Raw genomic sequence first — 21,769 nt, forward strand, 5'->3', positions numbered from 1 at the left:
TAAATGTTTTTTTTTCTCCTTTTTCTTTTTTAGTGACTGAAAGAGATTCGACTGCGAAGCAAAATTATCAAATTTTCTTCGTCGAAGCGACGGACTTTCGTCGGGAACGCGTAAAATTTTTGAATTCGATCGAAAATTGTGTGTCGCACGTCTTGGATGATAGAGTGAAGCCGGTGACCCTGAATTCGAACACCACGCATTGTTACTGTGACGCATAACCCTGACCCGTGTCGCCCTTGCTCTAGATTTTCCTAGTTCAAGGACGCTCTCGGTACAGTGTTTCGGATCGATCGAATTGCGTGAAAGGGAGAGAGAGAAGGGAAAAAAACAAGAAAGTTCGGAAAATCCCGTGAACGCAGCCGGGATTAATTTTCCCCTGGCGATCGTTTGATCTATTTCGGAAGAGTTTTGCGAAGATTCCGCGATCGGTCAAAAGTTCACTAAAGGCGATATATACATAGAGTTGCGATTACACGGCTCGGCGGTCCCTTTGAGCCGACTTTCTGCACGGCGATGGTCCTGCAATGTCGATTGCACTTGGTCGTTCTTCACGCAACACCCGTGCACCGTGCACCGTGCACCACGGAGTTACTCATTCGTGTATTCTCTGTGTTCTATTTAGGACTAGGCTGGCCAGCGAAATGACAACCAACATGACATCGCAGGAGCAGCTGATGAAGGCCGCCGTGCAATCGCAACTTGCCAGAATAATAAAAGAGGTAGGGCTCCAACTTCTTTTTCGAAAGTGGTTCAAAACATTATCTCTCTATCCTGCTTACGGGATCTGAATTCCTAGAAACCCTTCACCTACAAATTCGAATCAGGCACTTCTTTAAATTGTTCTACATGCAAAACTAAATTTGACAATTTCTACTGTAGGCACCTCTGCCATTGCGATGACCTTAACCCCTGCACACTCTTCAGAAATAGTCGCACGAGTGAACCTAGGATTATATTTAGCTCATATTTGTTTTACACTTTAAAACTGCACATTTTTTTACTGTTCAAAATGAATTCATTTGGTAATTTCTGCTGGATATAGCTTTACCATTTCAATGACTCTATCTGATGTTAATAATAACATAATTCAGCATTGTATAGCTCAGATATTCTGTTTATTGAATGTAATTTTCCAATGGTACATCCTATATCATTTTCTAGGAAAGTTCATAAGATATTTTATAGTTAATAATAAATCTTTCATAATTTCTGCTGGATACACCTTTGTGCCATCTCAATGACTTTGAACATGATCGAACCATTTATAGCTTACATATTCTCACACTTTCTTATGCTACGCTTCAAAGAAATATTTCTACACTCCGTTCACTGAACGTAACTTCTCAGAGGTACACTCTGTATCGTTTTCCGGTGAAGTTCAAGAGATGCTTGTATTGTTCTCGGTGAAAAAAATAAATTTATTTCATAATTTGCTGAATCGATCATCTAGTGTTAATAATAACATGGTTGCACATTGTACAGCCTACGTTTTTTTAGGAAGAGGAAGAAGAGCTATGGATATCGGGGGAGGAACTATACACGGAGGGCAGCAGCGACGAGGAAGAGTGCACAACACAATCGACGATACGTCGTAAAACAAACAGCAATCAGTCGTCGCATGTTACCTCCGCGGAAACCAAAGCGAAAACAACCTGTTCCATCGGTATCGCGAAGAGCAACAGCACAGAAGGACAAACACCAAAAGTACCTAAAACACAAACCATCACCCAAACCACAAACTCGTCCACCGAATGGGATGAGATAGATGACACGAAAATATCGTGGAAAACAAAAAGAGGTACTTTCGTATTACCTAGTTCTAGTAATAATGCCTAAGAAGAGGCCGATGAATGATGATCAACGCTAAGATAATTCATCGTCGTTATCATTAGGTCGTGCCATAAATTCGTGACGGTTTCTACTCCAACGTTTGCAAGTATTATATCGGTGTTTCGCGACTTGTTCTGAACATGTGCGAGAAGAACGCTCTCCCTCGTTACACGCATATTTCTTTCATATTTATTTCATTGTAGTCGTCGTAACGTAACCGTTAGAACTATATATTAGAGTTTCCGTTGGTGGACCGGGAAAATATTCATACACCAACCGGTTTCTATCGGAAACGCTTAATTAACGATTATATCAGATTATTCTGTGAGAATATATAATTTTTTGTTATTTTTTATTAAAGCATAGTCTGATCGTAATCCTCTATTCAGCGTTTCGTGATCTAATAGTATTGGCAAACCGCGATCGGTGCGTGAATATTTTTATTCTCGCCGCTGTATATTCTTGTAACGTCGACACTTTCCAATTTTTTACCTAGGAATCAATTTTATACTACGCAAAAGTGATAATCAGCGAGTCAAATGTCTACGATGTGTAATGGGTCCACTGAAATTTAGCAATTAAACGTCCAGAACGTTTCGACAGACGATGCAGACACTCATTGGATAATTTCCATCGCTCTGTCGGACCGCTTAGAATCCAAAATTTTTCGAAATCGACAGACGCGCATACCACCGAACTGGCAGCACGAACTTAAGGGGCGACCTACTCTGTACATTCTTACAAGAGAGTACCGAGAACCACGGCTTTCCTCGTCGTGCGAGAAATATTTCTCTTATGTACTTGTGTAAATTGTTAGTCGAAGAATAGTCCTTTAAATGTTTGATTCGATCTCGCTTCTGCACATCACAGCATTTCCGCGGGAATTCACGCATTCGCGCCGGGTCGTTTTCTGAAAAGTTACACACATTATGTTAAAAAACAAACAAACAAACTACTGTAAATTGTTATACGACTAATACGTGTAGCTGCTAAAAATATCTATTCTAACATATCCAAAGAGAGATTGAACCATTTATTTTAGGACGGAAGAGCGAAGAAATCTAAAGGCTCGTATACGCGTGATCCGGTGCGAATGTGTTGCAGCGTTTCCTCCGTAAGGTCGCGCGCGACGTTCGGGATTGGTTGTGCCATGATATAGTAGGGATACAGATGGGGGTCGACGCTACGGAGGAAGTGCTATGCTTCGACATGTACATCAGGGATTGAAAACAGCTTCGGTTCAAATTTTAATGGCAAATTCATAGAAAATTTTGCTTACTGGGGAGAACCGATATACACATGCAGTTTGAAACAATCACTTTTCAGTCCCTGGTGGACACTTGTCCGATTGATTTCCGTTTGCGTACACGTTTCTACGTACGCAGTATGTCTCAAGGGGAACAAACGTGTTCGAGACATTCTGCGTATCGCTGTGCTACTGTGTATGTATACGATTGGAACGGCGAATAACGTGCGAGAAAAAGTGCAGATATAGACGACGCGATGGTCGCGTTGAAGGAGCTAAGATCGTTGAAGGAATTAGCCGAATTGGACACGGGATCCCTACAGGGATGCCTCACCGAGGAATCGTTCGATAACGACAGCGAGAACGTTACCGATTGCTCGGACAAATGGACGTACGCGACCGACGACGAGTGTATAGAGAAAGAGATCTCAGAGGTGAAAACTCTTGATAATCTAATGCGGAGAATGAATGGCCGAGTCAAGGTGAATATCCCCTTTCCGTTATTAGAACAACCTTTTTCTGACATAAACACGCCACGCAACGCATACACACGTACGCGTATAATCATACCGCAGAAAGCAAGAGAAGAAACGTCGATTTGCCAACGGGAGAATCGGGAAAGGCTGAGAAAGATTTTGTCAGCCGCCGGTTCGTCCGAGAACGGGAAGCTGGCTGAGAATACGCAGCTGTTTCTTCGATTGTGTCCGTCATATGTAACACTTAGTGCAGGTATGACAATAAGAACGAAAAATGAAGAACTCTCGTGCTAATGTATATTTTCCGTTAGTTTGCGAAACTGTGAGAACACTATCCCATCGGCTGTTACATAAGATAGCATACGTTGTGAATGTATATGTATATGTATTTTGTACATATATACATACATGCATGTATATAAATGTCTAATACTCTATTTATTTACATAATTAAAAAAATGAAAAAAAAAAAGAAAACGAAAGAAATACTAAAGAATTGTGTTTGAAATATGACAAAAACGATTCGACCGCTGCAAAGGCAGAATCATACACCGATAACGTATCAAACATATCGCTCGAGGCAAACGATCTTAAGCTGCAAGCATTTAGAAACGAGGGTACCACGAACGCTAGCGATCCTTGTGATTCAGTAAGTATTAAATCAGATTTCCTTGAAGGCTTCGAAAGTATAGGGCACGTTGTGATCGATCGCGTTTTGTTAGTCGAACGATCGGGAATCGCTGAACGAACAATGGGAAATAACGAGTACGTCGAGCGACGTTGAGAGAGTAATGGCTGACGCGTTCGATTTTGATAAAAATCCTTACGTTGTGGACGACGAAGCGAAGAATATACTGTTAGAAGCGGAGAAGAAACTTTCCGTGAGTGAACGCGAGACCGTTCGCGGAAGAGCTCGTAACGTAAATGCTGTTTGAAATTTTTAAATTAACAGGTCTATCAGAAGGATCTCCGCAATGATCGTGGGCGATTTTTGGGGGCGGCCGATAGCATGTCTGATAGAAGTACTATGGTCTCCACGATAGACAGTTTGCCGACAATGGAGAGCCTGCGAGGTGTTGATAAAGATCTTCTGGCTGAAGTGATCAAGGAGGCCGGTATCATTGATCCATCGTCAATTTGAAATGTCGCCGAAGTTGAGACGAACATATGAGACAGATGTACTTTTTCTAAAATTCTGTAATTCATCTCGTACATATGTAACTCTCTTCGAAAGAGTATCGAGTTTCTCCTAGTATTGTCAGGTCTTTGAACAAAATCAAAATGAAATGCTAAAACAACAAATGAGATCACCGTTAAGAAAATATTATTAACAATATTAAATATAAAAATATTATGAAATATTTTTCTAAGAAATAGCTTAAAGGAATTTCTATGCATTATTTTGAATGTACAAAATAATTTTGGCTTCTAGTTTAAGCAGTGCCTACTCACTATCCTTATCGATTAAGGACATTGTAAATTTCAAATGACTATAATTAAATATATATTAATATACGTCCCGAATGTTTAACACCTGCGACAATATATATATATTCAACTTACGGTCTTCTATTGAACACAATATGCATCGTTGATCATGTACAATCATTTCCTATACTATGTACATTAAATTTTATCCTTTTTTCTATTTTTGTCGGACACCGTGTACTTGTCGTAGCTCTTTGTTGGGTCGAAAGGCTCCCATCTGCTGGCAGGGAATATGTGCTTGTTCCTTTCGTACCATGATCTGTGAATGATCGATGAATCAGTGAAATAGCCAATTGCAATTTTTTCAAAAACTTTTTTACATCAGCTAGGAAACTCATCCTTCTAACATTTCGAATTAAAGTAGTTTGGTCAAATTTTCAGAAAGTTAAAAAATTTACCTGAGTAATACTTTTCCAGCATGAGACTCTTCTGTTTCAACAGAAGCGTCGTGCATGACACGAATGTCGTCATGAACATCGAATGTGAAAAGTGGTCCACTTTTGCCTCGTGCCTGGAATATATATCAGCATGCAATTCTCATATTTTTATTTTTATTTATTCCACCTATTTTATAGAAACAGCCCACTCACTGTGAATCTGCATACTTCATACAACATTTACCTTTGTCACAATGAAGTCGTAAAATGTATAATGATGTGGTAAAATGAGATCCTCTTTCACATACATTAACTGGTCAGCCATGACCGTTTTCAGTTCACTGAATTCACGTCTCAAAACCTCCAGGCATCTTTGAAGGAGTTGGTAGATGGAATTACCTGCCAACAGTGCGAACTAGTAACAATTAGTATCTAATAATTTAGTAGACGGATATAATGTTATAAAATTTGATAAACATGTAGGCCTTTACCTTTCTTCATGATAACGCTTCGCCTGTGCCCAGAACCATCCCAATAACTGAAAGTGATCTCTATCTCCTCCTCTTTCAACGCATTCTGTTTTCTCGCCCATTCTTGCCTCAATTCTTCCCTCAATCTGTTTTCTTCCTCTTCTCTCTCTCTGTCGGGTAGAAAACTTGTGTCGACATCTGGATTTTTCTTTATTTTTTTTATCATTGGTTTATCGTCGTCGCTGTCTCTCATCTTTTCTAATTTCTCTTCTGGCTCTTCGTCGGACACTTCCACTTCATCCTCTTCCAAATTAAATGATAAGGCTTGTATCTGTTTCTTCTGCTTATTCTTCTCAGCTTGTTTCGCAGCAAGAGCTCTTTCTTTTTCCTGTTCTTTCTCGCGCTCTTTCTGGGCAAGCTTCCTCTCACGTTCCTTCACTATGTTCTCCTGTTTCGCTTTCATTTCATTCAATGTGACCAAACCAATGGTAGATGTTTTTAACTGTTGTTCAACAGCATTGTAATGCGTTGCAAATTTGTTTTCTATATTGTGAATTTTCAGGTCATCTTCTATCTTCTTTTTCCTTAACTCTATTTCCTGTTGAGCGATTTCTCGCTTCTTCATCAACTGCATTGCGCGGCCAGCTTCACTGGCTGCTCCCTTGTAGTGTGCCATATTTTGATCTTATTTTAAAAGATCCAATAAAAATGAATGATTTTTTTTTATTATAGTCGCAATCTGTAAAAAGAAATTTTGTGAAAATAGGATGTGTAGATGCAACGGTCCACAAAAGTTTGTACCCGCAATTGAAATTATACTGGTGCGTTCAAGCATGCTATTAACAATAAAATAATACATTTGATCAAGTCTGGATATAGGAAATCAACAAATAAAACGTCAAAATATCAATAAATAACGCATGCACCTCCATAAATACGGAAATATAGAGCCCGCACGAGTGTCAACAGAACCTACGCCACCGTAAACAATACGATTATTTAACAAAAAGGAAGAAGATGTCACTTACCGAGTTTTGTTCAGTTACTCGTAATACTATTTGGTACAAATATAGCAAATTATACAACGTGAAAACCACTCGATAATACCTCCAAGATTAAAAAATGCAGTTCCAGTTTAATGCACTGTTTTTCACGTTTGTGGTTCGAGGTGTCTGCCACCTGGTGTTGAAAATTGAAATAGTGGATAACGAGTATCGATAGTTGGCACTATCGATAATTTCCGATAACAGAACCACTCGCCATCGATGGTTGTCGATTATCGATAATTCTCGACCGTACCGTCGATAGTTTTCTTCCGCTAGTGTGTGGATCAGTACATACATGTCAACACAAAGATGTATACAAAAAATACGTCTGGAAATGCAGGCAACGACTTGTCATCAAATTGTGACAGAATTATATCGCGTTGAAGTGAAGGAACAATCGAATAAAAATGCCTGCGGTGATCGTGGGCCCCCCTCAGCGCAGCGAGCAGATGTGGCAGGCGCTAAAAACTCACATAACTAGAGAAAGACAACGGAAGAAGCAAGGTAACCTAGCTTTCACATTAAATCCTGCAAAAGTCATTGTACCTACAAAATACCATCGTTCCCCAGCTTCGTGACAGATACAAAACCACTGCCCAATTTTGATCGTTTCATCTCCTATAGTACCCTGTCACTTCGAACTCGCATACATATTTATATTATACAGGGTGTTCATTAACATTAGGTCCACGGAGCACTAAAATTTGTTGAACAATTCACGTCCCGTAAACCTGATGTTAAATAGGATTTTTTTTGTGAACTATAAATAGAAGGAAAACGTTGATTGCTTACGTACGTATGTTACAAATATGTAGAGCAAGAAGCAGACGCGGAGGAAGAACGATTAAGGAAAGAAAGGGAACGTCAGCAGAAGCAGGATGTGATGACTCTTGGCGAAACTAGGGAACAGATATCCACCCTCGAGAACGAGCTCTCTCAATTAAAGGACGAGAAGCATCAATTATTTCTACAATTGAAGAAAGTTCTGAACGAAGACGACAATAGAAGGAGGCAGTTGATCAAAGAAGCAAAGTCTGTATTTATTTGTTACGGAGTTGGGACTGTTCTTCGATGCGTTATAATCGAACATCGTTGTTCTGCAGTGTTTGCTCCGAAGTGTTAACAGCGGTGGGAGGATATCCGGGAGCTAGTCCTAGGGTGGTTCATCCGCAAGTGTTCCTTCCTCTACCGCAAAGCAGTAGTCCTCTTTATAAAGTTACCGTTGGCACACCGACGCATACTTTATTGCCAAGCGTAAGTGCATATTATTTCTATATTTTCATCAGCAACAGTTTCTATGTTATCACCTCTATAGGGGCCATTAAAGAGAACACATAGTCCGTCGCCACCACCAACAGCATCACCGTATCATGCTGGTTATGGGTACAAACCAGCACCGTCGATTCCAAGTTACAATCCTCCACCCACTAGTAAGTACATGCACGTAGATCATGTCTACCTTGGTGCTAAAAGATTTGTATTTATATATATTTACAAAGACAAAAGAGAGACAGTATTAAACGTAGATATTTGTGCCTCTATAGAATCTGAGGAAGCTGCTAGGAGATCTGGCGATTCCCGAGCTGTTCTCTGGAACAGTGAGTGAATAAATCTTCTTTAATTTCCATGTTCTTTTTTTTATTTTTTTTTTAAACCAACCATCAACAGAATCGTTTGCATTTTCTCGCTGTTAACCGTCCCCTTCTCTCTTGGCTTTCAGAGAACAATCAGTACTCCGCCTCGAGTTTTTATTCTACTCCTACCGGTCAAAGTGTCTACAGCTATTCAGCTCCTACCACGCAACCATCTCGAGAACCCGAGCCTGCTAAGTCGGTGTACCTTTCTGGGAACAGAGGAACTCTATCGACACATCAACCCGGTATATAAAAATCTATAATGTACAGGGTGAACTAACTGTTTCAAAAGGTTTCGAACAAAAGTTCCTTTACGTTAAGTAAGACACGCCACGCAATCGTTAGATTTTTGATGTCTTAATATTTTATCGAGATATTTTCGCCAATAGCAGCCAAGTTATTGTCTCATCCTGTGTTTTGTTAGAATTGAGTCACACAAGTCAACGAAGCGTTGAAACATGTTTTCATTTGTTAGCATACGTAACAAGCTTACATTCATTGGATCACAAAGGTGCCTACGCGGAGGATAAATTTTATTTGCGGCCAAGCAGTCACGTTACCGTTCATGGCGGAGCTATTCCGATTCAACAACCACCACAGGTATTCCTTGCACTTCGAAGTATTACGCAATCAATGTACAGTAATGTACAGCATTACGGAATCAAAACAATATAGACTACCTTTTCTCTTTATTTAGGGTGCGAAGACCGGAGGAATTACATCTGGATATCCAGTGAGAGCACCTCAACCACCACCCGCTCCTTATCCACCCCCGCCACCCGGAACTTATGTAAGCGCATCCGGCGCTAACGTTCCCGGCCGATTGCTATACACTCAGCCCGGCGCAAGATATCTTCAGAGAGAAGTTTAGGGTATTGTCGTTTGCTTGCATCAAAAAATATCCCAACGCATCTGTATATTTGTCAACATCATTATTGTAAGAAAAGTTTTATTTATATATATTTTTTTTCCGTATTGTAACACTACTCAAATACAGATATTGAACATTTGGAACGAAATTTACAACAACTAGGTTCCACTTTTACGTCCGTTATACAAAAAAATATAAACATCTTGTAAAAAAAGTATTTTACGCTAAAATAAATTTAACCTAGTTTTTGGTTTCCATAGCGCTCGTCAGAAACATAAAGTAACAAAATAATTAATAATAACAATACTGTTTTCGTCATTAAATGTGTTTCATCATTTTGATTGTAGTCGATTAAAGCTGTATGCCCAGCTGTCTTTCGTTTTTTCTGTGATTGTTAGTGAACAAGTGACTGCGGAGATCGTAAAGATCGTTCAATACCACTTGGCATACTTTGCAGAGAATATCAGTGGTTCCGGATTTCCTTGGATCTCTGTCAAATTAGAAGTGGAACATATGTTAATGTTTCATACTAGAACTAAACAAGGAATGATCAAAGTTTCATAATTTTTCGAATTTCCGTGTTTGGGATCATTCCTCGTAAGATACATTTTCGCTGGGTCATTACTTACTCGACTGTCAACGCCCGCAACTTTTTCACATGCTCTATAATCTCCTGCAACTGATTGGTTTCTTCCAGCTCCAATGCGTTGTGCAACTTATATATATTGTTCACGATCATCGACGTTCTACTAGGTCGCAGATACAGGAGATTGTCGTACAAATTCCACATGTCGAAATTATTGATCATTTCCAAAGGCTGAGGCTTTCGTGTTTTCTCGATCAGTTTGAACAACGCGTCCTTTATTCTGTTCTGACAAATTATTGTCTCTTCCATGTTGTCCGTGCTCCTGGATTCGTGGTTGATTTGCATTCCAATGTTCATCCAATGCCGCAATCTGTTTATCTGACGAATGAACGGAAACAATATTAGAAAGTAAGAATTTCGTCTCAGGGTGATTTTTTAAGGAGACTTCCCTGATCTAATGCGTAGCTTAAACGATTGCTTACATATTGCAGGTCGTCTACGGTAATCTCAGCGTCGAACTGAAGCTGTATGTCGTGCTCCGGGAACAAACTGTTTTTGGTCTTAGGATGAAATCCAAGTCCACACAGCGCGCCTATATAATGATTGCCGTACGTATCGCGCCGCAGCTCCATCGTCGGTGCAAAGATCAGCACGATCAATGCCGTCAGACCAGAGAGTCGTGGCATCAACGTTGTGTTGTACAACGTTAGATTGCTGCTGTGAGTGTTTTGTGACACAGACCCAGCTACGAGAAGCCGCTGAGAAGTATCCTCCGGTTCGGTGTCGAGCAGAACGCAGTTGACAGAGTTCATGCCTATATGGACTCTCTTGTCCCTGCCGGCTATAGCGAGGTGTTTCAATTCGATCTCCAAGGGCGAGAATGGGCCCCGCAGAGTCACGCTTGTGTAACACTCCGATTCGCTCGGCGGATCCGGATAATTATCCAGCATGTAGTCCTGGCTGTGTTGCAACTGTTCGTAATGCAGACACTGTTCGTTGGACATGTCCGCCTGTTTCATCCTTAAGTCGTGATTAAACCGCGAGAAGTAGCCCTCCTCTTTTTCAATCGCAAATCCTTTGTCGATCAGTGACCGATTGACGCTGATCTCTTCTTCGTTGGTCTGCAGCACCACTTCCAACGCCATCACGCCGTTCACGATCGAATAAATGTCGCCCTGCAGCTGCCCCGGTTTGTGCACCAGCACCCAGAAAAAGTCTAACGCAGCCTCCGACCAATTCTCCGAACTATGCGTCAACGACGACTGTACCTTTGCTAGGACGCATTCGATGGCTAACGCGGGAACGTCGGCGACATCGCTGCTGTCTATGCGCCTCAAGTCGCACAGGCGACACTCGCTCGAGTAACCGTAATCGATAAAGAACACCTGCACTAGGACTTCCGGCGACGTTATGTGGCTCATCACTATCGCTCGGAAATACGATTTGCATTTGTTTGCCTCGTACGGGGCGATAACGACTGTACCGGTTTCCGGGGGTGTGTCGAATATTTCGAGGAACCTTAGATTCTTGTCGATGGCGTAACGTATCCTGTCGATCTCCTTCTTCACTCTGGAGTCGCGGATTTGTACCCAAAATCGACCGGGACTTTCAACCTGAAAATTTAAGCTAACTTAGTCGAGCTATTTCATTCTTGTCAGAAAAGTCTTTGTTGGTTAATTTGTATAATGCCACCTGATAGTTACCCCGGTTTTATACATAAAAATCGATAAAAATCCAATTTACAAATACTATCGGGCATACGTACGTGTTGTATGATTATGGGAACACGGGACGACCTTAAACCTGGCAACCGTGGCCCCACGCGGTTCTTAATATCCTTGCTGTTGGTAAAGAATTGCTTTCTTTTTAAATTTTGTTTTTCCGCCATTTGAATGGCAACGTCCTCGTTCAAAATCGGTACTTCCAGCGGCATATTAATCTGCCTCATTCTGATGGCTTTATAAACAGAATTTGAAATTTTCCTCGTGGTGTTAATGTTATCGTTGTCTTTATTACTTCCACGTAACTCATCCTTTATAAACTGTACATAAATCCTCGAGGAAGCGTCGAAGGAGACTCTCACTCTGCCGCTGGGGGATGTCATGTGTTGTGCGAAGATATCTTGGATTCTCTTAGCGTAGAGAAGTCCAGGCTGCCTCATAGGCCATCCTTGCACGTACACAGTGGTGGCAGGGTCTAATCCGTTCAACAATTTGACTCCCGCGAGCTCGTGCTCCTGTACATCCGGCACATGCCTGACAAAATAATTCGGATAGAACGCCCCGGCGATCACGAACTTTAAAACGATCGGTCGTTCCGCTTCCTTCCAGACCACTTTGTTCACGCCCTCGCTCTCTTTTATCCCCAGCGCCTCTAGTCTCTTCGTCAATTCTGTGATCAAGGCTTTGACCTCTCGCAGCACCCTGATCTGTACAAAATTCCTCGTCGCCCAACTCTTCTCCGAGGCGTCGTCGGTTATTCGACGACTCGCTTTCTCGCGGATCCATACTTTGTACACGTTCATGAACGCTATGCAATCGCTGCAAGAATGGGCCGCCCAGTTCAGTCGAACGTTATAAGCCAACAGCTTTTGCTGGAACGGACTGTTGAACATATCTTTCACGGCTAAACTAGCTGCGATGATGGTGGTGTCCTTCAAGATGCTGTAAACATGACCTAACATTATAAGTTTCGTGATGTGTATGTCTACCGGGAGATTGGCCATCACTCGACCGAGATCCGTGAGTTCTCCGTCGAAGTGTTCGAATTCGTTCGGCTTGTCGATCAGTGCACCGCTCTCTTTCAACAAGAGAATCGTCCTTTCTAAATTGCCGATGTCTGGAGGGTCCAGAGAAAGCGCCAAGATAGCTTTCGGCTCTCCCATGTCTAACAACTTCGATTTCAATACTACGTTCTCCAGAGGCGCCCGTAATATTTCTGGAGGCGATTCCTTCGGAAGCACAGACTCGTAGAATGCTTCCGGCACTAGTCTGTACGCTCGTCCGTCCATCACACGACCCGTACGACCGGCTCTTTGCTCGCAGTTCGCCTTGCTCGCCCATGTCAGTTCCAAGCACTGGAAGTTTGTCCTCGGGTCGATTACAAGCTGCTTCGTTAAACAAAAATCGATCACGTATTTTACGTCAGGCACTGTGATACTGCTCTCAGCTATGTTTGTGGACAGAATCACGCGACGGTAACCGTAAGGCGGTTTGTGGAAGATTCGTTGTTGTTCCTCATTCGTTATGGACGAGTGCAGCACCACTACGTCCCATTTAGCTTGACTGTGTTTCGGTAATGACAACAAATTATGCATGTCTTCGATCTCGTTGATTCCCGGTAGGAACACGAGGATCACGTGTCTCTCGTAGACCTTTGTTTCGGGATTGTAGTTCGCATCGTCAGCTTTCATGTCCAAGTCGTCCAGAATTTTTATGAGATTCGTGCAGAATTCCATCATTTTCTTCGTAACTTTCGGCTCTGTCTTGGAAACTTCAGGGAACTAGAAAAAGCGTAATGTTACAAGCATTTGTAAATACAATACGTTTCCCTGTGAGTAAACTGTACTAAATTACTCGAATACAGTTTACTTACCGGACCCAACATAGTCATCTGGCACAGGTAAAATATTCCGATGTTGAAGTAACTTCTTTTCGATATATCGACAATCGGGGCTGGTACCATCTTGTTCCTCACAGGTGAGGAGAAATATTTTGCAAATTTCTCCACTTGGAATGTCGCGGACATCAGTACCACTTTAACCAACCGTGAATTGGTACGCAACAGTTTGCGTACGACAAGCAGAAGAAAGTCCATGTCTTGATCCCTTTCATGAACTTCGTCAAGTATAATATGGGTGTAATCCAGCAAGTTTTTCGCATTTATCAGTTTATGTAAGAGCACACCGGTTGTGCAGTACGTTAAACGAGTCTCCTTGCATGTGTGATTTATCAGACCAACTTGGTATCCAACAAGGGTGCCTACAGGCCAGTCTCTCTCTTGGCTAACACGCTTTGCTATACTTATGGCGGCAATGCGTCTAGGCTGTGTAACTACAAGGCAATCAAACAATTATTTTCCTCAATTTTCAGTAATATTAGGTTGTCCAAAAAGGTCGTTTCGTTTGGGATTAATACATGTAGTGAAAATTCAGAGTTGTTTTCTAGAAAAATAAATGGCGTGGTTAAATAAGGGGAAACTTAGGAATTAATGACAAATTAACGAACAGAAGATTGTGTGAACTATTTTAGTGTCAGGGGTCATTTCAAAACTACCAATTGAGCATAGTTTTATTCAACATGAAATGTTAGCAGCGTGATGACACTGTGTGACACTAAAATGGTTAAATAACAATGCGAAACATGCACATTGCGAAACAAACTTTTGGAAGGACCTAATATAAATGAGAAATAGATTTTATGCATTCACAAGATGCACAAAAGGATTGATACTAAAAATTTTAATATTAAAGCAAAATTACCTATGATATTGCAATGTACTCTTTTCTTATAACAGGAGTCGAAAATAAACTGAGGTACTTGAGTAGTTTTACCACAACCAGTTGGTCCTTCAATCACTACTACGGAATTTGTTTCGATCATGGAAACAATTTGATCCCTCTTAGAAGTAATCGATAAATTATTTTTTGGCTGGTACGCAAAATCATATGTTTTATATATTTTCAATGTGTCTTCGTTAATGCATAAATCCTGTGGAGCTTCTGTTCCATGTGATACAAGTTCGAAGTTGCTTTTATCGTTTGTGTTAAAATTGTTTGTCGACTGGAAACGAGGATAAATCAAACGGGTTGAAAAAATTACTTTCGGATAATTCTTTAATATACCTCTAACAGCTCCTTCTCCTCTTGGTTTACATATTCAGTCACATAGTCTGTTCCACTTTCGATACTTCTTATTGTTGTATTCAATTCAGCATCCAGCAAAGACATGTCCTTTGGCACGTGCTTTCGGCTGGATGGACCTGGCAACATTTCTCTCTGGAATGATCCTTTTGAGCTAAATAAATCCAGTACATCCATTTTCTGCGATTTTATGAAACACCTTTGTGTTATTTCATACAATAAATTTGTATCTATACAGAAATCAGCTCTAAATATATATAACCAGTGGATCGTTCATTCTTCTACAATGACAAAGAATAACACACTGTTGCGATACTTGCCACGTGCGGTGCGACTCTTGCTGATTCAAAATATGTAATCGAAACAGTCGGAACTGTATCTACCCTAGTGTTTACCTATTTAGATATACTGCGATTATGAACATTATCGATTGTCCACTGATATATATATTAGCGCTATTGTCGGTGCTATCGATGTATCGATAACAATCGATAACTATCGAGTATTACCATCATTGAAGACTAATATCAGAGAGGATACGAGATTGTGCACACTCCAGGGGTTTTTGTGCCTCCGCTACAGTGCTGCCTCCACACTAAATTCTAGCCTGGACCAGATCCCACACCCATGGCAGAAAGGAATGTTTAGCCTGGTTCAGAACCTACATCATTTTTAATTGTTTTGAAAAATATATACTTTCAGATCTAATATATCCAACTTGGAGAAAAGTTAAGTTTCTGCAAGGATCTTTCGCGTTCAGTAGCTCTCAGGCCAAGGAAAAAGCGTGTCTTGAACATATCAAGATCGATCCTCAGAAAGAGAAGAAATACTCGAAGGTACCAGCTACAATCACCGGTACACTATCACTCGATCAACATGCGAAACGGCCCAGGTCACACTATATTTTAGTTCTATTTTGTTCTCTTTTATATATAATTTATATGGCGAGAAATAAAGAATATTAATTACAACAGTTAACGTGTTCTGACTTTTCATTGACATACACTACTGAATTCCGTGTCACTTCCTTCAATATCAAATTCACCTCATACAAAGTTCGATTTTTCGAAAAATTTCGCTCGTCCGATTTGTCGTTGACTTGTACTACTGAAATTTCGAACTTTTCGAGAAAAATTTGACCGCCTGACTTGTCGTTGACTTGTACCACTGAAATTTCGACAAATTTTCGGCCGTCTGGCTTGTCGTTGACTTGTACTACTGAAAATCGGATACCTCCTTTGATATCATGTTCTCCTAATACAAAAGTGCAAATTTTCCGAAAAATTTCGTGAAAATTTCGACCGTCTGGCTTGTCGTTGGCTTGTACTACTGACATTTCCGAGAATTTTCGGCCGTCTGACTTGACGTTGACTTGTACTACTGAAAATCGGATACCTCCTTTGATATCATGTTCTCCTAATACAAAAGTGCAAATTTCCGAAAAATTTCGTGAAAACCTCGACCGTCTGGCTTGTCGTTGACTTGTACTACTGACATTTCCGAGAATTTTGGCCGTCTGACTTGACGTTGACTTGTACTACTGAAAATCGGATACCTCCTTTGATATCATGTTCTCCTAATACAAAAGTGCAAATTTCCGAAAAACTTCGTGAAAACCTCGACCGTCTGGCTTGTCGTTGACTTGTACTACTGACATTTCCGAGAATTTTGGCCGTCTGACTTGACGTTGACTTGTACTACTGAAAATCGGATACCTCCTTTGATATCATGTTCTCCTAATACAAAAGTGCAAATTTTCCGAAAAATTTCGTGAAAATCTCGACCGTCTGGCTTGTCGTTGACTTGTACTACTGAAATTTCGAAAATTTTTGGCCGTCCGGCTTGTCGTTGACTTGTACTACTTAATTTCGTGCCACCTCCTTCGATATCATGTTCTCCTAATACAAAGTTCGATTCTCGGAATTTCCGAAAATTCTCCGAAATTTCAGTAGTATAAGTCAACGACAAGTCAGACGGCCGAAAATTTCCGATTTTTTTCGAAAATTGATCTTTGTATTAGGAGAACATGGTAGTAAAATAGGTGGCACGAAAATTCGAAAAATTTCGTAGGAATTTCGGGGAGAATTGAGGGTTCAATCATTATATACGCAGCTATCTCTTTTCATTACATTGTCTTTATTTATTCATAATAATATACATAAAATGATTATGGTAAAATACAATATATATGTCAAATGGAATATGGATGGCGCGTCGGTAATGGTGTTATCTCACATGGTAACGTCCAGTAACTTAAGATCAGCGATATCTAACGGTAGACTCGAGAACCAATATCTAATAAAAGTAGAATATAGTTTACCGGTTGGTGTCCTATTTGGATAGAGTCGGTATTTATGAGTCCTACGTTTCGTCTGTAATATTAGTTACAAAATATTAGTTTTGACCAATACGGTAGGACGTGAGACAGAAATGTACATAGAACTCCGCGGACGTGTGACAAAAGAATACAAAAAGATTAATTTTTTAAATCGTAAGCCGGGCTCTCATATTAGGGGATACGTTACTGCCGACACAATAGCGGTACTTTCTCGATTATGCTGGAGAACGGGAAATTCAACAGGTATCACAAGCGCGCGATGTTGTGTGTGTCATGAACTCGAAATTCCTGTATCGTTTAAGTAACTGTTTTGCTTCTTCTTTCATTATTTATATATTAATGATTATTTAACGAAGCGTATGTAACTTATACGTAACAATAGTGGTCAAAGACTCGTGATAAGATGAAGAAGGCAAACGGTAATACAGAAAACGCGCAAGAATTAAAAAATTCGTCTTCGCATGATCTGCCTCCGTGTAAGATGAAGAACGTAAGCAGTAATTTAGAAAACGTGAAAAAATTAAAAGATTCGTCTTCACATGATCTGCTTCCGTGTACAGAAAAATCTGCGACGGATACGTACGTATAACTCGTACTATTATGCACTTATAGATTCAAAATATGCGATTGCGATACTAATGGAGTATTTTTAAATATATTTCTTATAGTAATTGGTGGCTGCTGTTTGGAGTTATTGTAATACTCACGGCAGGAACGAGATTCTATAAAGTAACAGAACCTCAGCACGTTTGGTAAGTGCCCAAAAATTCCAGATTTGTAAATTCCAAAGTTATAATTTATTTATGTTAATTTCTAGTTGGGATGAAACTCATTTTGGTAAAATGGGGAGTTGGTACATAAATAGGACATTCTTCTTTGATGTTCACCCACCCCTTGGGAAGGTAATTATTATGGTAACCCCTTGCACTAGAATTTTCTTTACATCTACATTGATCTCATTGATATCTTTGCTAATAGTTAACTTGATATTATTAAGCAAGGGGTTAATACGATTTTTGTGTATTCGTTAAGATTCTACATTGTTAGTTTCCAGATGTTAATAGGTTTATCTGGTTACTTGACCGGTTACGATGGAACGTTCGCTTTTGAGAAGCCAGGGGATAAATATGAAAATGTTAAATACGTTGGTATGAGAATCGTAAGTATGAGTACTAGAATCATAGCAATTGAATGCCACAGTTGTGCCGAAATATGATCATATTACCCCATAAATTATTTGTGCAAAGTACTTCAATTACATCATGGTCAATTAATGTATAATTGAATTCCTGTGTAATTAAATTACAGTGTGTAGTTCGATGTGTAGTCACTGTAATTTAATTAGCACAACTTTGCTGTATCGTTAATCAGGAAATCTAAATTAGGTGCATTGTATGTTTCAGTTTTGTACATTTCTAGGTGCAACTATAGTTCCTTTGTCATACCTAACTGTATGGGAATTGACAAAGTCTATTCAAGCAGCTGTATTTTCTGCATTACTTATCCTCTTTGGTATGCATACTTTTAATCATTTTGATAAGTAAGTAATGAATGATTTTTAACAATCAATATCAATGTATTGCAGATGTGGGCTTACTGACATTGAATCAATACATATTATTGGATCCCATACTATTATGTTTCATGATGTGTACAACATGGAGCATGGCTCGTATGGGAGCCCTAAACAACGAGCCGTTCACATGGAAATGGTGGGGATGGCTGTCTTTCACGGGAATTTCACTTGCTTGCACGATTAGTGTGAAATTTGTTGGTCTGTTCGTTGTCCTTTTAGTTGGGCTGTACACAGCTTTTGAATTGTGGAAAGAATTAGGAGATCTTACAAAACCTATCGTAAGTTCTCCTTTGTATTTAATTACTAGGTTAAAAAGTTAGATGCGTGTACGTCTATGACAGTGCTTACGCTTTACAGCTTTATGTGGGCAAACTCTTGGTGGCCCGATGTATTTGTCTGATTCTGCTGCCCATACTATTGTACATGTTATTCTTCTACATTCACCTTTCTGTTTTAAATAAAAGGTATGACGATAATTTTAAATAAATGTATTTACAAAAACAGTAAAATCTGAATTGTCCTAGTGGAAGTGGAGATGGATTCTATAGCTCCGAGTTTCAATCCTTGTTAGAAGGAAATTCTTTGTATAACGCTACAATGCCAAGGCAATTAGCTTATGGAGCAACCATCACCTTGAAGAATCACCGTACAGGAGGAGGATACTTGCATTCTCATTGGCACCTTTATCCAGAAGGTGTTGGAAGTAGACAACAACAAGTACTAATCTACTAATATATGTATATAATATCGGCAACACACTTCCAAGGGATATTAACGTTTCAATGTGATTTTTAGATCACTACGTATTCGCATAAAGACGATAATAATCTGTGGTTAGTCAAAAGATTAGACATCGATGATATTCCAGACGAACCAATACTTGTCAAACATGGCGATCTCATACGATTAGAGCACGTTATCACACGCCGAAATTTACATTCTCACAAAGAATATGCACCATTGTCGAAGAAACACTATCAAGTTACAGGATACGGTGAGGTGAGTTGATCTGGTTCCAATAAAATAAATTCTGGTGGTTCAGTTAAGTGGCTATCCTTGTATCTTATCATAGATTTATACGTGGTTTTATTTTCTAGAATGGTACTGGAGATGCCAACGATGTATGGAAAGTATTAATAGCGAACGGCAGAGACGGCGACGTGATTGAAACGGTAACGAGTAAATTGAAGTTCGTACATTATCTACACCACTGTGTTCTAACATGCAGCGGGAAAACATTGCCGAAATGGTCAGTCAAATTTTTAAGATGGAAATTTTTAAGATGTTTTGAAAAAAATTTTATAATTTTTATGCGCGATGTACAGGGCATACAGTCAACAGGAGGTCTCTTGCAATCCAAACATGAGAGACAAGAACGCGTTGTGGAACATCGAAGATAACAATTATGCAAAACGTAAGTACTCGTACATCAACGAGCGATAAAGTAGCGTTTGTTTAACGTCTCTCCTCTTGCACAGTGCCGAACGTTAGTTTCCAAGTTTACGCGCCAGGATTTCTGACCAGATTTTTCGAATCGCACGCGGTGATGCTGCAAGGAAACTCAGATTTAAAAGTAAAAGAGGGAGAGGTATCGTCGCGTCCATGGCAATGGCCCATTAATTACAGAGTAAGTCTTATTCTCTCAGGGAATGAGAATATCGAAGTTTATTTGCAATAAGTTGCTTTAACCATGGTCTTTCCAGGGACAATTCTTCTCAGGGAACAATCTGCGAATATATTTGCTTGGAAACCCAGTCATATGGTGGAGCAACATAGTATTTTTGATACTCTTCGTCGTTCTGTACGTTCACGCTTGCGTACGAGAGCAACGCGGTTGCACAGACCAGCCCGCTATACTCGATCAACGAAATAAAATCTTAAACGCTGGAAAATGGCTGTTTCTCGGCTGGATATTGCACTACGCGCCATTCTGGGCCATGAGCAGAGTTTTATATTATCATCACTACTTCCCCGCTTTATTGTACAGCTCGATGCTGACTGGAACAACTCTGAACTACATAATCGACACTTTACTCATTCTGCTTCCAAGCAGAGTTGGACGTGTAATTTATCACACAACGTTAGCTGTTGTTGTTTCAAGTACCGTGTATAGGTAAACGAGCTCTAAAGAAACGGCTTTGTTACTAGACTGCGGATTTTATGCATTTGTCTGTCTATGCAATGTTCTGTGCTTTGAAATGAATGCAGACAATTTTTATTTTGCATAAAAATTCGCAGTTCAGTTATTATTAATAGAATTAAATATATTGTTGTTTCAGTTTCTACTTGTTCTCGCCGTTGGCGTACGGCATGGTTGGCCCATCCGCGCAAGACCCCGAAAGTCCAATGCATAAGTTAAGGTGGATGGACACTTGGGAATTTTAGCAGATTCAGCAACGATTAACATGTTAATTTTTTAATATTATACATTATTTCCTAAATTCGGTCCGCAGGGACTGACGTAGTGTTTAACGTGTTAAGGACAGTTCTACGAGTTAAGGGACGTAGTAAATTAAAGTCGAGGGTCTCGTGTAATACGCTGACTAACCATAATCATACTGAATTGTATTTTTAAATGATATTTCTAGGGAGAATGTGAATATTTTTTTATCGTTGCACGAGGCTGTCTGTTGAATGATCTGCGTCAAACATGTCAGAATTTGGGGAACACGCAAGACTTGTAAATACGAACAAACTTTTTATACATTTATAAATATAATATATTTTCTGAATCGCAATTACTCTAAGAGTCTTACCTCTTTCGATGGTTTTGTCGAGCGTACTCGTCAATTCTTTGTTCAATGACCGGTTCGACAGAAATGTTGAGAGGATCGACAAATTTTTATTTCAGGACCATTAGCATAATTGCTCGGAGGGTAATTGTCCCAGTAGTCCGCCATAGAGCTAGCAACCTAGTCCTCGTACTCTCCGTGCTATTCAGTTTGATACTTTGATCTCTATTTCATTTTA

General features: G+C 40.0%; 5 protein-coding genes across 9 annotated transcripts; 3 read left to right on the forward strand and 2 right to left on the reverse strand.

The window, feature by feature from the left end:
* Positions 1 to 165: 165 nt before the first annotated feature.
* Positions 166 to 4,693, forward strand: LOC143361437 (uncharacterized). 2 transcript variants are annotated; one of them, XM_076800817.1, is made up of 7 exons: positions 166 to 719; positions 1,498 to 1,798; positions 3,320 to 3,558; positions 3,652 to 3,805; positions 4,026 to 4,201; positions 4,275 to 4,433; positions 4,505 to 4,693. In XM_076800817.1, exons 1-7 carry the CDS (start codon positions 525 to 527, stop codon positions 4,691 to 4,693), a joined length of 1,413 nt encoding a protein of 470 aa, XP_076656932.1. In that variant the 5' UTR covers positions 166 to 524. The 2 variants fall into 2 exon arrangements, with proteins under 2 accessions (XP_076656932.1, XP_076656931.1); XM_076800816.1 differs by having other exon boundaries at positions 174 to 719; positions 3,320 to 3,805.
* On the reverse strand, positions 1,838 to 7,061 carry LOC143361440 (protein FAM50 homolog). 3 transcript variants are annotated; one of them, XR_013083450.1, is made up of 6 exons: positions 6,916 to 7,061; positions 5,909 to 6,626; positions 5,662 to 5,816; positions 5,439 to 5,551; positions 5,116 to 5,299; positions 1,838 to 2,740 (listed from the first exon to the last, which is right to left on the reverse strand). XR_013083450.1 is itself a non-coding variant. In XM_076800821.1 (6 exons), the coding sequence occupies exons 2-5, from the start codon at positions 6,561 to 6,563 to the stop codon at positions 5,179 to 5,181; spliced, it is 1,044 nt and encodes a 347-aa protein (XP_076656936.1). In that variant the 5' UTR covers positions 6,564 to 6,626; positions 6,916 to 7,061; the 3' UTR covers positions 1,838 to 2,740; position 5,178. The 3 variants fall into 3 exon arrangements, 1 of the variants encoding a protein (XP_076656936.1); XM_076800821.1 differs by having other exon boundaries at positions 5,178 to 5,299; XR_013083451.1 differs by lacking the exon at positions 1,838 to 2,740 and adding an exon at positions 4,707 to 4,841.
* Positions 7,062 to 7,200: 139 nt separating this feature from the next.
* LOC143361439 (uncharacterized) lies at positions 7,201 to 9,695 on the forward strand. The gene is made up of 8 exons (XM_076800819.1): positions 7,201 to 7,437; positions 7,749 to 7,965; positions 8,037 to 8,187; positions 8,249 to 8,363; positions 8,478 to 8,531; positions 8,654 to 8,812; positions 9,043 to 9,167; positions 9,265 to 9,695. The coding sequence occupies exons 1-8, from the start codon at positions 7,341 to 7,343 to the stop codon at positions 9,436 to 9,438; spliced, it is 1,092 nt and encodes a 363-aa protein (XP_076656934.1). The 5' UTR covers positions 7,201 to 7,340; the 3' UTR covers positions 9,439 to 9,695.
* A 94-nt stretch (positions 9,696 to 9,789) lies between these two features.
* Spn-e (tudor domain containing 9 protein spindle E) lies at positions 9,790 to 15,303 on the reverse strand. 2 transcript variants are annotated; one of them, XM_076800814.1, is made up of 7 exons: positions 14,868 to 15,303; positions 14,505 to 14,805; positions 13,619 to 14,076; positions 11,790 to 13,526; positions 10,507 to 11,637; positions 10,068 to 10,402; positions 9,790 to 9,928 (listed from the first exon to the last, which is right to left on the reverse strand). In XM_076800814.1, the coding sequence occupies exons 1-7, from the start codon at positions 15,060 to 15,062 to the stop codon at positions 9,790 to 9,792; spliced, it is 4,296 nt and encodes a 1,431-aa protein (XP_076656929.1). In that variant the 5' UTR covers positions 15,063 to 15,303. The 2 variants fall into 2 exon arrangements, with proteins under 2 accessions (XP_076656929.1, XP_076656930.1); XM_076800815.1 differs by lacking the exon at positions 14,868 to 15,303 and having other exon boundaries at positions 13,619 to 14,186; positions 14,505 to 14,609.
* A 2,130-nt stretch (positions 15,304 to 17,433) lies between these two features.
* On the forward strand, positions 17,434 to 21,520 carry Twisted (Protein O-mannosyl-transferase 2). The gene is made up of 14 exons (XM_076801533.1): positions 17,434 to 17,802; positions 17,892 to 17,975; positions 18,041 to 18,125; positions 18,278 to 18,382; positions 18,627 to 18,735; positions 18,809 to 19,077; positions 19,157 to 19,263; positions 19,324 to 19,516; positions 19,595 to 19,798; positions 19,897 to 20,048; positions 20,125 to 20,213; positions 20,278 to 20,426; positions 20,503 to 20,912; positions 21,079 to 21,520. The coding sequence occupies exons 1-14, from the start codon at positions 17,627 to 17,629 to the stop codon at positions 21,182 to 21,184; spliced, it is 2,238 nt and encodes a 745-aa protein (XP_076657648.1). The 5' UTR covers positions 17,434 to 17,626; the 3' UTR covers positions 21,185 to 21,520.
* Positions 21,521 to 21,769: the final 249 nt, after the last annotated feature.

Source organism: Halictus rubicundus, chromosome 15 (genome assembly GCF_050948215.1).
Source record: "Halictus rubicundus isolate RS-2024b chromosome 15, iyHalRubi1_principal, whole genome shotgun sequence".
NCBI classification, from domain to species: domain Eukaryota; kingdom Metazoa; phylum Arthropoda; class Insecta; order Hymenoptera; family Halictidae; genus Halictus; species Halictus rubicundus.

Coding starts and splice junctions, on each gene's coding strand:
- LOC143361439 (XM_076800819.1), top strand. CDS start 7,341: ATGCCTGCGGTGATCGTGGGCCCCCCTCAGCGCAGCGAGCAGATGTGG. Junction 7,966..8,036: donor CAGTTGATCAAAGAAGCAAA/GTCTGTATTTAT, acceptor GTTGTTCTGCAG/TGTTTGCTCCGAAGTGTTAA. Junction 8,364..8,477: donor TTACAATCCTCCACCCACTA/GTAAGTACATGC, acceptor GTGCCTCTATAG/AATCTGAGGAAGCTGCTAGG.
- Spn-e (XM_076800814.1), bottom strand. CDS start 15,062: ATGGATGTACTGGATTTATTTAGCTCAAAAGGATCATTCCAGAGAGAA. Junction 10,403..10,506: donor CCGTAGACGACCTGCAATAT/GTAAGCAATCGT, acceptor TTCATTCGTCAG/ATAAACAGATTGCGGCATTG. Junction 9,929..10,067: donor TTGCGGGCGTTGACAGTCGA/GTAAGTAATGAC, acceptor CTAATTTGACAG/AGATCCAAGGAAATCCGGAA.
- LOC143361440 (XM_076800821.1), bottom strand. CDS start 6,563: ATGGCACACTACAAGGGAGCAGCCAGTGAAGCTGGCCGCGCAATGCAG. Junction 5,817..5,908: donor AAGCGTTATCATGAAGAAAG/GTAAAGGCCTAC, acceptor CACTGTTGGCAG/GTAATTCCATCTACCAACTC. Junction 5,300..5,438: donor GCTGGAAAAGTATTACTCAG/GTAAATTTTTTA, acceptor GATCATTCACAG/ATCATGGTACGAAAGGAACA.
- Twisted (XM_076801533.1), top strand. CDS start 17,627: ATGAAGAAGGCAAACGGTAATACAGAAAACGCGCAAGAATTAAAAAAT. Junction 18,383..18,626: donor AATACGTTGGTATGAGAATC/GTAAGTATGAGT, acceptor TGTATGTTTCAG/TTTTGTACATTTCTAGGTGC. Junction 20,427..20,502: donor AATGGCCCATTAATTACAGA/GTAAGTCTTATT, acceptor TGGTCTTTCCAG/GGACAATTCTTCTCAGGGAA.
- LOC143361437 (XM_076800816.1), top strand. CDS start 525: ATGTCGATTGCACTTGGTCGTTCTTCACGCAACACCCGTGCACCGTGC. Junction 1,799..3,319: donor ATCGTGGAAAACAAAAAGAG/GTACTTTCGTAT, acceptor GAAAAAGTGCAG/ATATAGACGACGCGATGGTC. Junction 4,202..4,274: donor CTAGCGATCCTTGTGATTCA/GTAAGTATTAAA, acceptor GCGTTTTGTTAG/TCGAACGATCGGGAATCGCT.